The sequence below is a fragment of the Nipponia nippon genome, unplaced genomic scaffold (assembly GCF_047370975.1).
Source record: "Nipponia nippon isolate SJK-2023a ecotype South Korea unplaced genomic scaffold, ASM4737097v1 scaffold_12, whole genome shotgun sequence".
In the NCBI taxonomy this organism is placed as follows: Eukaryota; Metazoa; Chordata; class Aves; order Pelecaniformes; family Threskiornithidae; genus Nipponia; species Nipponia nippon.
In genome coordinates this window covers 23,856,964-23,869,985 of record NW_028262313.1, presented here as the reverse complement: position 1 = coordinate 23,869,985, position 13,022 = coordinate 23,856,964, and the positions used below count along the sequence as shown (strand labels likewise).

The 13,022-nt window shown below is 60.6% G+C and overlaps 1 protein-coding gene across 9 annotated transcripts in view; it reads left to right on the top strand.

Moving 5' to 3' along the window:
* The window catches only part of STARD8 (StAR related lipid transfer domain containing 8), an 83,483-nt gene that overhangs the window by 32,199 nt on the left and 38,262 nt on the right, over nucleotides 1–13,022 (top strand). Inside the window, exon 1 of one of the 9 annotated variants that reach the window (XM_087749228.1) lies at nucleotides 3,225–3,520. The exons of 7 other annotated variants lie outside the window; for them this stretch is intronic. Coding sequence is in view for 1 of the 2 variants with exons in the window: in XM_087749227.1 (XP_087605353.1) it covers nucleotides 3,759–3,768 (10 nt within the window). In the remaining variant the exon portion in view is untranslated. Of the gene's footprint in view, nucleotides 1–3,224; nucleotides 3,521–3,658; nucleotides 3,769–13,022 lie in introns of those variants that run through there. One more of the 9 variants, XM_087749227.1, reaches the window with a different exon arrangement.

Genomic DNA, 13,022 nt, shown 5'->3' with positions numbered 1-13,022 from the left:
GCAAATGCCTTGCTCTCAGGTCTGTGGCTGGGGCCGGGCGGTATGTGCATGCTGCTCTTTACAGGTAGGGTCAGGATTGAACCCGGCTTTCCCTGGGGGCGTGGGGCTGAGGGGGCTCCGCTCGCTCAGCCCTGTCCACCTGCCGGGCTCGGGGTGCGTTGGGGTGCACACAGCTCTTCTGAGGTCCTGTTTACGGTCCCCTGTAAGTGCCAGGCCAAGGTTATTCCTTCGAGCCCGTTACTGGAGCTTTCTCAGGTTTAGGTCTGGGTGTCCTGAGCAGCCAGGTGGCACCCACCCTCCCTGCTGGGAGGAGGAGGAGGAGGCAGCTCCCCAGCCTGTTCACCCTTCCTGATGTTTTTTCCTGGTATTCAGCCAGCCCCAAAGGGCCTCTGTTGGATTTTTTCCTATCCCTTCTCAGCGACGCCCTTTGGGCCACCCTGAGCAGCCCCTCTCCCCTTGCTGCGGTGGTTGCCCAGGGCTGGGCACGGCACCTCCCGGCCCCGGGCGTGCTCGGGCTGGCAGCCCCGGTTCCTCCCTGCCCTGCCCGGGAGGGCAGCGTGCTCCAGGCTGTTCCCTGCCTCGTCCCTCCTCCGCAGCTGCCGGCCGCAGGCAGCGTTAACCCCTTTGCTGGGCACCCGGTGTGAGCGGACGCGTGTGCACACTGGGCAGCTTGTGCAGGCGGCGGGGCGGCCTGAAGGCGAGCCCGTGGACGCTCTGCCATTCCTCGGCAGTACGCTGGGAACTATTAATATCGCTGGGCGTGAATGCGGCCCATTCATGGGGCGGCGTGGGGGGGAGCGTGCGGTATGCGCGATTTCTGCTCCTCCCAGCATCCGCCCCGGCAGCGTGGCCTCGGCTTTCCCGGTGCGAGCGGGGCAAGCGTGCGCCCGCAGGGTCCGCGTGGGACCAGCCACTTTGGTCCTGCCCTCTTTGCCGCCTGTTTATAGCTCAGCGTCTCCAGGAGATTTCCTGCCTCTCTGCCCCCACACCCTCCTGGTTCCCGCTTTGCAGGAGGGAATGAGTGGAAAATGCTTGAAATCCTCCTCTGAGCCCAGTGCTTTTTCCACGGGCCGTCACCGTGCCGCTGGGGCTGCCTGGGCGCTGGTGCCCGGCTCTGACCACGGTGGTGTCGGGCGAGAGGCGAGCCCCGTGCCAGCCCATGGCAGCGTAAAGTGTTGTGAGCTCTGCCCTTAGCCAGCCGTGCTCCCCGCGCTGGGAACGGTGACGTGTGTTTCTGCCTCCGCCCTTTCCCTCTTACGTGGCCAGAGTGAAACATCCACCCCGGCTGCCCCCTGTGGTGCTGGCTTGGCGGTCAGCACCCCGAGGCTTGGCTTTGCTGGCCCTCCGTCCCTTTCTGTCACCCTCCCCAGGAGCTGGGGAGCAGCGCAGTATGGACGTGGGTACTTCTGGGGGTCGAGGCTTGGCTGGGTCCCTGGTACCCCGGCTCCCCTCCTGCCCCCTCGTCTGCCTGCGGCTCTGTAGCAGGGTGCTCGCAGCGTCCATCGCTCCTTCTTTTAGTGACCTTCCACTGATCTCCACCGGTGCAGATCCGCAGCCGCTGCCTTCGCCACGGCTGACCGTGGGGGTGGCACCGGCTGCTTGCCCTCCAGCAGCAGGAGCCCTCGGTCCCCCCTGCCCGCCCCCCGCTCCCTGGCTGGCGAGAGGCTCCCTCGCACAAAGCTGTATGGAGACTTTCAAGGCAACAACGGCCTCATTGAGAGGCCTGCTGCTGCGAGCCCTTCCCGCCAGCGGCCGGGGCTGGGGCGGACAGGCGGCTCCTTGAGGGGCTGCGGGGGGCACAGAGGCAGGGGCAGCCGGGGGCTTGGTGAGAGGAGGGTCAGGAGCTTGGGGCTGGGGAAGGAAGATGTGCATCAAAAGCCTCTCAGACTACGAAAACAATGGAAAAAACTGAGATTTTTTCCCCTGATCCTCACATGTTAGGGTGCTTGGGCAACCCCCCAACCCCAACCAGTAATTTCAAGAGAAAAGTGGGTTTGTGGCATTCCTACAATGTATCTGGTCTCTCCTGCTTTTCTGGCCATCCCCACGCCAAATCACATCGCCGCCTGTCTCTCCCTGCGTTGCATCTCTGCTCTGCGTTCACTGTCAAGCCTCTTGCCTGGTGTCCCGTCATCTCCCTCTCATGCTCTGCCTCCTCTCTGCTGCTGCGTCTCCTTCCATGCCCAGGCTGGTGCTTCCTGACCTCCAGCCCTTGTCTCCCCTTTCCCACGAACAAATTCCTCCTTTAAGTACACCTTAAACCCTGTTTTTCCCTCTTAGCCCCACTATTCCAAACCCTATCCCCTGTTTTCTTCTTCACCCTCTTGCAAATAGTCCGCGGCTGGTCCCATCGCACATGATGCGGGTCTGGGATCCAGAAGCCGAATCGTGAGATGTGTGTGTGCTGCGGGAAGGATCTTCCTCACCCTGTGCTGTCGGAGGAGTAACTACCGAGCAAGAAAACCCCCTGCAGCGTGAGGGGGATTTTGGGGAAACTAGTCCTGCGGGAGCAGCCTCTCTGCTCCTCCCGGCGTCTTGCTGCGGCTCGCACCCCTGCTTTTGCCACCTGCTTGGTTTGATGGGCAGGGAGAGCTAGGGACAGCTGGGCGTCCGTCCAGAAACTGTCCTGGGGCTCATCTTTGGGAGGGAACAGCCCGAGAGACCCTCACGGGTGCTCAGCCTGGCGGGGAGGTTGCAGCTGTTTGGTGTCCCTGTCCTGGGGCCCCCAGCCCGCGGTCCGGCGCGCTCCCAGTGAAGCCGGGGCCAGGACAGGGCCCTGCAGTTGCTGCTGCCGGTCTGGAAGCGGAGGGAGGGAGACGGCTGAGCGGAGCGGGGACCGGGGTCTGGGGGCGGCACGAAGGGGCAGCGCGGGATGCGGACGGGGTCCGGGACCGCGCTGGGTTTCCCATGTGTCGTGGCAGCCCCTTCCCCAGCCCGCAGCCGATGCGGCCCCGCGGTCTGGCTTGCCCACGCACGCACGGCGCAGCTCCGGGCCCTTCGGCCCCGCAGCCCGGAGCTGGGGACCCGCACCTGGGCTCCCCTTGGAGCACGGATGGGTGCCGCTGAGCCGGCTGGTCCCCGCGGAGTGCTGCTCCCTGCGTCGGCTCTGCGGAGCCGGGGCGGCGGTGCCGCCCGGGCGGGAGCGGGGCGGGCGGCGGGAGGAGCCCGGGGGCGGTGGCGGGCGGGGCTCGGCCGCAGCCCCGCAGCCCCGCACCTGCCGCGGCCCCGCGCACACCGACAACAGCCGGAGCCGCGGCTGGCACCGGCCCCAGCCTGCTGCCGGGCCCGGGGGTCCTTCAGCCCCCGTCCTCCGCCTCCTCCTCTTCCTCCTCCTCCTCCTCTTCTTCTTCTTCTTCTTCCTCCTCCTCTTCCTCTTCTTCTTCTTCTTCTTCTTCTTCTTCTTCTTCTTCTTCCTCCTCCTCCTCCTCCCCCTCCCTCTCCCCCTCCTCCCCTGCTCGCCGGGACTCGGCAGTTCCCCCCCAGGCAGCGCGGTTTTGACGAGGCGCAGCACAGCCCGAAGGTAAATCGGAAACCTGCGGTTCCTCTGGGCGCCTGCGGCGCTGTGGGTGTACGTGTGTCTGGGTGTACGTGTGTCCGGGTGTACGTGTGGGTGTGGGTGTGGGTGTGTGTTGGGGGCACGGGGAGAAGAGGGGGCGGACTTCAGGAGCTGGTGTCCGGCAGTCTGCTACGTGCGGCTCTGGAGGGAGGATGCTGCTCAGGCCACGCTGCCGGACGGAGCTGCCTCCAGCAGCAGCAAAATGCTGTCAGGTGAGTTACCTGTTGCTCGGCACCGGGTATCTGTGTGTGCAGATAGGCACGGTGCCGGTACGAGGTGGCTGTGGCTGTAGCTGGGGAGGAGGAGAAGCTCGGAGCTGGTACGCGTTTCCTGACATAGCGGAGCGTTACTGCATCCCCGCCGTTCCCGGGCTGAGTCCCAGCAGCCATGGGGTGAGAGGCTGCGGGCTGCTTCCATTGGCATTGGCGGGTCTGGTGCGTGAGGCTGCCTGGCTCCTTCTGCGGCCGACCTCTTCGCTGCCAGCAGACCCATCGCAAAACTCGGGGAGGGATGCGAATGGGCGGGCTGTGGGTTTTGGACTGCTCGGATTCTTTCAGGGCTCCTCTCCACCCCTCCTCTAGCTGGGATGACTGACAATTAGATCGGTGGCTGGAAAAAGCACAGATTTGCGGTCTGATCCAGAGAGCCAGTGAGTTCATGGAAAAGCTGTGTTGACATCACGAGGCTGCGGATCGGGCCCTTGCGCTATAGCGGGGGGAGGCTGGACGCTGCGTTCTGGCTGTTGGTGCTGTGGGCATGCGTTTCCCATCCGTCATCTCTTCTGGAGACTTTTGTCTTTGGTAGAAACAGATGGGTTTGCCGTGCGTGCGTAGTTTGTCACGTTGTGAACTAGCAGCAATCTGGCAGAGCACGCTGCCAAGGTGAGAGGCTGGTTTTTACACGGGTTGTTTGATCATGGGTAACTCAAACACCAGCTCTTTATGTGTTTGGTTTTGTGGTTTGTGTTTTAGAACAGCTCCTTGGTGCAGAGGGCAGAGGAGCCTTTTCTTCTAAAGACCCTCGTACGGTCCCAGGATGTCAGAGCAATATCGTGACGTTATTGGCAGAAGTCTGCATTCTTTTGCATGTACATACTTCAGGTCTTATCGACGAATGTGGTTTTTTATGTTTACGCTTTAACTGAAGCACAGTAAGGAGGTGGCAGGGCTAGCGGAGCCAGCGCAGCAGCCCCGGGGCCGCTCTCCGCACGCGTGCGCCAGCGGGGTCCGCTCCTCGCCCTGCGCCGGGCAGGGAGCCCGGCTCCGCGCCACCCCGTCAGCCTCTCTCCCTTCTCGTGGGGAAAAAATCAGCTCTGGCCCTTATGCCCAAAGCTCGTCAGCGATCTCCTTGTGTGACAAAACAAGTCCCAGCGCAGAGCAGGTGTCAAACCTGGTTTCTGGGGAGCTGCTTACATTCACTTCATGTACTTGCGCGTCCTCTGAGAAATACTTTTCTAATAAAAGACTGACTGAATAAATCCAGTCATGCTCCTGTTAGGCATTCGTTGTCTGCGTTGCCTCAAATGTCCAAACCTGAGCGTATGCATGGGACAGGCTGCCAGCGATTTAGTTTTGTAACAGAACAAAATATGGTTATGCCTTAGGGCTCTTCAGTACTTCCCCTTGATTTCTGTACTAATTTCAAAAAGATTTGAAAGTTCTCAAAGTCAATCGAAGTGGAGTAGGGGAAAGAAAGGTTGCCCTTTCCCTGAGGGCATAGCAGAAGTTGCTGCATGGCTGTGCAGGGAAGGGACAAGCCGACACGCTGGCCGGCACCGAGCCCTGCCGGCACTGCGGGTGCTGCTGAGGGCAGGAGCCTGGCGGCAGCGGCAGCGAGGCGGGAGGGGAGCTGCTGAAAGCCAGGCGCTGCCCCGGCTTCGCTCTCCTGGGGACAGGGTAAATCATCCCCCAGCGGAGAGGAGAACCGAGCCTCCTTCCTTGCGCTGTTTGTTCCTTGTGGAGGACAAGACAGTTTGCCCGCTGCAGGGGTTTGCAGACTTGAATTTGCACTTTGCGTGGTTTTGGAAGAGCTTTTGCATTCAGATGTATGTGGGAGTTTGATCCTCCAAACACAGGCAGCGTGCCGGCAGTGAGGCTGCGAAGGCAAGAAACGCCTCCTGGCACGGCCGCTGCGGCCCCGGCTGCATGGGGAGCTGGGGAGGCTCCTGCGGGACAGGGGGACCTCATCCCTGCTCCCGGGCTCGTCTCCCCGGCCCAGCGGTGCATCAGGTACCACGGGTATCTCCTTCCATCTCCGCCAGCCGGATAACAGAGATGACGTTCCATCCCTCTGCCCACCAGATTTGGCAAAATGTTATCACCAGAGCCCAGCGATGAAAGCTGAGCTGGTTTTGTGGGTGTAAAAGGCTTTCAGGGGCAGCATGTGGGCTGCAAAGGCTGGGATGCCGTTGCTCTTGCCAGGATTCCCGTGCCATGCCATGCCCGTGCTGGTCCTGCGGCGGCAGCGGCACTCTGAGATGAGAGGAGGCACCTGGAGTAGCAACACCCCGAACCGTGGGTGCTGTCGGCGTTGCCGGGGGTGAGCTGAGGTGGGAGCTGAGGCACGTGTGGCAGCGGCGACGTCGGCATGGAATTCGGGTCTTCTCGTTTCTCAGCTTTCCTTCATCCACGCGCTCTTCCAGCCCCACCGGGAAGCGTGAAGGAAGTGTTGGGCTGGATTTAGAGCTGGAAGAAAGGCCGTGCTGGAAAGCGGCCGGAGCCAGGGCTGGCGTGGATGAGCCGTTCGTTAATCTTTGTGCGGAGCTCCCGCATGCTCCGGAGAGGACCGGCAGTGGCGGCAGCAGCGCGTGGCCACATTCCAGCAAGGCCGGGGGTCTCCCTCCCGGTTAATCATTGAGCCACAATAACCCTTCTTGTGCGAGCCCTTCTGAAAGTCACCTCCGGATAATTATATTAACTTTTCCTGGCTGCTGGGGCTGGCCACAGAAATTTAAAGAGACAGGGTCTTTTCCTATATTTCCAGCAATAAATTCGTTTTTAGGTACAGGAAGTGATGGCTTGCCGGTTTTCATTGTCTCAGTTTGCTTTCTGATTAATTTGGCACGTCATTTGCACGGTTCCACACCGGGGACTGTTGGAGGTGCAGAGGCCGTGCTGGCCTCGTGCTGCCCCGCTCCGTGCTCATCCCTCCTGTGCTCGGTGCTCCCCCAGGGTGACCCTGGATGCCAACCCCGAGCCTGTGGGATGCGGCTCCCGCTGGGTCCCGGGGCATCCAGCCCCATCTCTGGTTGCTCAGCTGTGACGCCCGCGGGTGGGTGTCTCGCCAGCCGGCTGCTCTTCCCTCCGCCTCTCGGTTAATAATCGACAGGGTCCTTGTGCCACGTGGGCACGCTCGCCCAGCGCGCAGCGGCGGAGCTGTTTGTTGAGCCAGTTGAGGGATCACTTATCAGAAAAAGGCACTTGTTACCCAGTGCCGGTTACAGGCAGAGTAACCGTTAATGGCTGGCGCTGGGAACGGGCCTTAACAAGCGCAGCAGCTTGGGGGACTTTCCCCAGGGGGCTCAGCCGATTCGTATCCCGCTGCATGGAGGCACGTTGCCAGCTTGAGTTCCTTGTGCTGTCCCATGGCCGAACTCGGCCGTCCCCTTCTGTGGCTTCCTAGTGTCAATCTTACAGGTCCCACTGAGATGTCCTGGTCTGTGTCACGGATTGCTGCTGCCAGTCAGGGGGAGCTAAGGGCTACCAAAACCTGCTGGCTAGCGGGGCCAGGCTGCGGTTTGGTGTCACACTTCATGTATGTGAGGTGCAAGCTGGTCCCTACAGAGTCTCTTTGAGCTGGGTCTGGCATTCGTGCGGGGCTCGGGAGCTAAGCCAGCAGGAAAACGCTCGCTGCTGCGACTGCGATTGCTGGGCTCGGGGCAGGGAAGGCAGCGGGAGCTTGGGGTGGTCACCGGGATGGATGTCGTGTCAGCCTCGGGTCCACTGACCCGCGTGAGGGGCGAGGGCAGGAGGGGGGCAGCAGCTGGAGGCTGAGCCCCGCGGCGGCAGGGTGGGGGGGTCCCTGCTCAGCCTCGTCCGGTGCCGGCTCTGCCCCCGCCGCGCTGCCTGCCCGGGGCGGACCCAGGCGGAGGTGCGCAGTGTCGCAGCCCGGGGTGCTGCAGGAGGGGACGAGCCTTCAGCGGGGTGTGCTCGTGCTCTGCCGTTGCTTTGCCCCCCGTCTGTCCGATGTGACGAGAGAGCCCAGGCTGACAGGGCAGTCAGGATAACTCCCGGGAAGGCAGAGCGGTCCTGGGGTGAACATCTGGATTTCCATGGACCCTGCAGCCAACGCTTGGGCCTCCCGTTGCTTAATTGGGAGCAGGAGCTCGGCGGCTCCTCCCGGGATGGCACGCCGCTGAACCCAAGGGGCCCAGGGTGCAGGAGCCGGGTGTGCTGGGGGATTTTCTGCCCTTTATCTGGGAGTGGAAAGCATCTGACCGCAACATGTGTGCGGGGCCTGCAGAGCCTGCGCCTTCCGCGCCGCTCACGGGCTCGCTGCGCCCCTTGGGAGCAGGCTTTGATGCCTGTGTTCAAAGCTCGCTGGGGCACAAGCGATCAATGCCACTATTTAAGGAAAGTGCTGGGCTGTGCTCCACGCTGTCAGCGCTGCCCGTGCAGGCGTGTGCGGCTGGCAGCGGGAAAGGGTGTTTCTGACCCACAAGTGTGGCACTGCTCTGGTACAATTTATTTGCAAAGGTACATGATGGGGTTTCTGTTCTCCCTCTCTTCCCCCGTCCCCCGCCCCGTGGATTTTACACGAATATTTTCACTGCTGTCAAGGGCACAAGTTCAGTTTCTGAATGCCCTTTTGTCTGGTGCAGCACAGAGGAGTCACGCTCTCTCCCCATGCCTTCTAGGAATGGCAACAGACCGCTTCCACCGCACCCCTCGCCGGGTGCTCCAGCCGCGTGTTTTGGGGGGACGAGGTCAAGCCGACGGCCCCACGGCAGGCCGCCAGCTGGAAACCGGGTGTTTGTGGAGCCAGGGCAGTAAATCTGCAGGCGTGGAGGGATCCGTCCCTGAGCTGCGAGCCTCCCATGCGACTGCGGGCTGGGCAGGGCTGACGCAGAGGGGCCGGGGGACTTGTCCCCCTTCCTCCTGCCCCTCCTGCCTTCCCACCAGGGACCCCTGTCTGCAGGGTTGCAGCCGGCAGCTCAGCCTGGGGCTGGGGGAGGAAGCGCAGGGAGAGAGGAAAAGAAAGAGCATTTAAAGAAAAAAGGAATTAAAAAAAAAAAAAAAGGACTGAAGAGGATGAGGCTTTGTTGCAAGCGCTGGGCTAAAGGCTGGGCTTGGGGGCAGCGGGTCAGGCTGGGGAGGGAGGTGGAGCGGTTCCCAGGGCTGCAGGCGGAGGTTTGCTCAGGGGGGGCTGGCGAGGGGTGGCTGGGGGTCGATTCCCTCTGCTGCTCCCGGCAAAACTGGGAATGGCCACAGGCAGCAGCAGGCAGAGGTGTCACGAGGCTGCGGGGCAGTGATGCTCAGAGGTGACTCAGACCGCCCTTGACCTCGTTTCATCAGTGTCGTTGGGCCAGAGCAGGATGTCTGGGCCGGCAGGGCCGGCGTTTCAGCTTCATTTTCCCAGGCAGAGAATTGCCCCACGGCCACCGTATGCCTCCCCGAGCAAAGCCTCCGGGGAGGCTGGCCCCTGGTGAGAGCCACCGGCATGAGCCTCCCGGGCATGGGCATGCACCGGCCTTAACGGCTGGGGCTGGACACGCACTGTGTCTGTGTGATTTCTCCTGGGATGAAGTCCTGGGAGCTATGGCAGTGTCTCAGGAGCAGCAAGAATTTAGGAAGCAGTGGTTCTCCCCCAGTTAAAAATAATGGGCTTCTAACAAAAAAAATGTTTGAAGGACTTAAGTGCACCTGAGATTGTATGTGAGAAGACAGGTCGTCAGTACCTGCCGTGTGCCGGGTGCCCCACTGCTCTGCACGGGTCCCATCGTCCTGCTCCCATTCCCCTCCAGCCCAGGGAGCCTTCCCCTGCTGATGGGAGACTGAGCAGTGGCTTGATGGGCCACGGCAAAGCCAGCACGTCCCTAGCAGCGGTTTATCTCCTCCTTTTGTTTCATTCAGCATCCTTGCGCCCATCTCCAAATCTTTTTATCTTCCATTGCAAATGTTTCTGATTTTGATCTTTTGTTGCTAATTTGGAGCAGGGAACGTTTCTTGCGGGACAGTTATATGGCCTCATCAGTTTCAGTGGTGCGTAAATCGTCTCTGCCTACAGGCCAGCTCGGCTGAGGCTGTTCGGTAGTCGCAGAGGAAGGTACTTGTGTGTCTGCTGTTTGTCTTCCCAGGGCCTCATCCTGTCGGGAGGATGGATGAGTGCTGTGTTGTGGCTATCCTGTAACGTGGCTGGTAGTGTGACAAGCGGGCTGCAGAAATTAAGCTGAAGTCCAAATAAGTGATTTACAAGTGCTGCTGTAGGACGTTGCAGCGTTTCCTCCCGCGCTGCTCGTGCCGTCTGGCGGGAGTTACCGTCCCGTGGCAGAGGCACCCGAGTGCGGCGCGGAGTCCGTGGCCGGCAAGGGCGCCTGCTGTTGAGATGCCGGAGCTGCTCAGCCGAGGTGCTGGGTGTGCCCTGCCAGCCTGTCAGCACGGGTGCTGGGACGCCGGGGACGTGGGACCAAGCGGGTAGGGATGGGGCGGTGGTGCCAGCATCCCAAACCCCCTCGGCCGCCTGCTTGGGCAGCAGTTGGGGCTCTCAGCCGACACCGCAGCTCCCCATCCCCAAAGGCTGAGGGAGGTGCACTGCTGGCAGCAGCGACAAATGCATGCCACGGTTCTGCTGTGAAGACTGTTTAAGTTTAGAGGTGCTTTTACCGTCCCACTAAAATGTATCCCAGGTGCAGTGCAGTGATGGGAGTACCCGGGGCTCCCCTGGTTCTCCCAGCTGGGGCTGTGTTCCCAGCACGTGCCTCTGTGCACTTCACATCACTGCAGACTTCATCTGCTGGAGATGTCCATCCTCAAAACTGCCAACATCAGCTGGACAGGGCATCCGCTGGGCCTGCTGAGTGATTTGCTCTTCCTTAACACCTTCCATGTGGGCATCTCCAGAGGCTTTAGATACCAAAATGCTTACTTGATCACTGGATTTCCTTGCACAGCTTGTCTCAGCACCGCCAGAGAAATGACCCTGCTCTCCTGGACCCTGCTTGGCCATTGCAGAAGCGTCCTTCTCCTGTAGAGCTCTCCCAAAGCACTTGTTACCGCTCTCCAGGATAACTGCCAGCTCGTGCAGGCTCTCCTCCTGCAGGGATCAGGGCTGTTGGCGCTCGATACATCAATACATGAGGCAAAAAGTCATGGACTGAGCAGAAATTGTCTCTCTTCTTGGGAGGCAGGCGTGATCTCCTGCTGAACCCTTGACTTGTGCTCCGGACAGACACTTGCTTTCCAGCCAAGTGGAAGCTGACCCTGCTGCTTTCCTTTCCCACGCCCAGGGCCTGCACACATCTCTGCAGCACAACTTTTCCAGTGCTGCTGCTGTTCAAAAAAAAGAAAAAAAGCAACAAGTATTTTAGGCATTTTGCAGCAGCAGCTGAATTGTATCAAACTACTTTGTGCATCTGAGACTTAAAGCCCTGAGTATACATTTTTTAAGGGGCACGTTTAGGGAGGCGTTGCGGTCCGGTGACAAGGGAAGCGCTTTTGCGAATGCAGGGAGCTGGGCTGTGCTCTTGGCTTTGCTCCTGGCTCTGCTTCAGGAGAGGCTTTGCCTTGGCTTTCTCCTCTGTAGAGGAGAGATAACAGAATTGCCTTCTCTCTAGATTGTGACCTGTGAGTGCATGGGGACACTACCGAAACCTGCCACCAAGTTTTATTTATTGGTCCTGCCCCATTGCTGTTCCTCTCCAGCAGCCCTGGCAGTGCCTGTGGCCACGGCAGTGCCTGGGCCGGCGCGTTGGTTGGAGGGCTTTCCCGGGATGCCAGATGCTCTGTCTGCCACGGTGCTGCCTCGGGTCCCCCGGAGGGACCGGGGAGGGTGAGCTCTCCTCTCCCCGTGCTGGGCTGTCTGCGTCAGAGCCTCCTTGACCGACTGTTTTGAGACAGCTGCCTCTGTGTCCTGGATTTTCTGGATTTCTTCTCTTTTTTCTGTCTTGTATTTTGTGTAGGGATGTTGGTATGAAAACAGTGTTTGTCCTTCCTAAGCCTCCATATGTTGCTTTGCTCCCCAGCCCGGCTGGAGCAGATGCAGCGCTGTGCCTGCGCAGGGCAGGAGCTGGGGTTTGGGGGCTAGTGTTGCTGGGGGTTGGGGGGCTGGCCCGGGACACCCCGCTTTGCCTTCCTCATGGCTGCTTTCTAACAGCTGTTTCCACACGGGAACCCCGTCCCTGCCTTCTGCAGGAAGCTCGGGAGCCGCGTTTCTAGCTGCAGAATGGCACAGCACACCTCCTTAGGGAGCCTCGCAGGTGACCGGGGACCGACGCGCCCCACGGGAGGGCTCCTGGAGAAGGGGTCGGGTGGGGAGGGGGAGGCGCAGCCCCTGTCCCCGGCCTCCCCAGCTGTGCGGGGCGATGCAGGACCTCCAGTAATGCGAACAACTGTGCGAAACTGTGTGAGTTCCTCCTCTGCCCAGCGGCTTTGGGAATGGAGCCTGCGTTTACCTACAACTAAGAGTGGGTCCCAGGCTATGAGCCTGTTTTGAGGGTCCAGTGCTTTCCTTATCAGAAAGAGTATTTGCATTTGGATTATGGATTTTGGACCATTTTTGCTCAAGACCCAGTGATGGTGCAAGGACACAGGGACCTCTGGCAGGAGGCTCCTCTTGCATCGCCAATCCGGAGCACAGACACCTGGAAACACCCTGAGGGCCTGAGGCATGTGGGTGATTGAGTTTGCAGCAGGGACTGAAAGGGTTAAAGCTGCTTTGCAGTGTGATTTAAAAAAAAAAAAAGCCATTTCCTTCATGTCCAGAGACAGTTTATTTTCTGGGCATTCTTCGGGACTCAGGGAGGTGCCTTTTCTTTAAGGCATTTCCTGGAAGCAAGTTTATATTTGGACTGGGGAGGGTGGGGAGAGGAGGTGGGTGCTGGGGAGGGGTCCGGTGGCCTGAGCTGAGTGACCTCAGCTTTTGGCTCCTTGTCCTAAGTTGTTCGAGGTGGCAGCTGCAGGAGCAGTGCCAGTGGACCGGCTGGCTGTCGGAGCAGGGCGAGGAGCGGGGTCCTGCGCGTCCTGGCTCCCGGCAGCGCTGCTGCCCGCGGTGGGGCTGAGGTGGTGTGCGCAGGGCGTCAGGGACCCGAAACACCCGTTTGCACAGATGAGTCAGTACGAAGTTGTCGGTGGAGCAGCCAGCCCAGATTTACATTAAAGCCTTAGTGTTTAAAAATAGGAACAAAATCCCGTTACCAAGTCCTGCCTTTGCAATCCCCCCCCCTTGTTCTTGGGGCTGGTTTGCCCCCTTGGCACGTTTTGGAGCCAGGGGCCGTGCAGAGCAGGTGGCCGAGTGGGTGCACTGTGTTCCT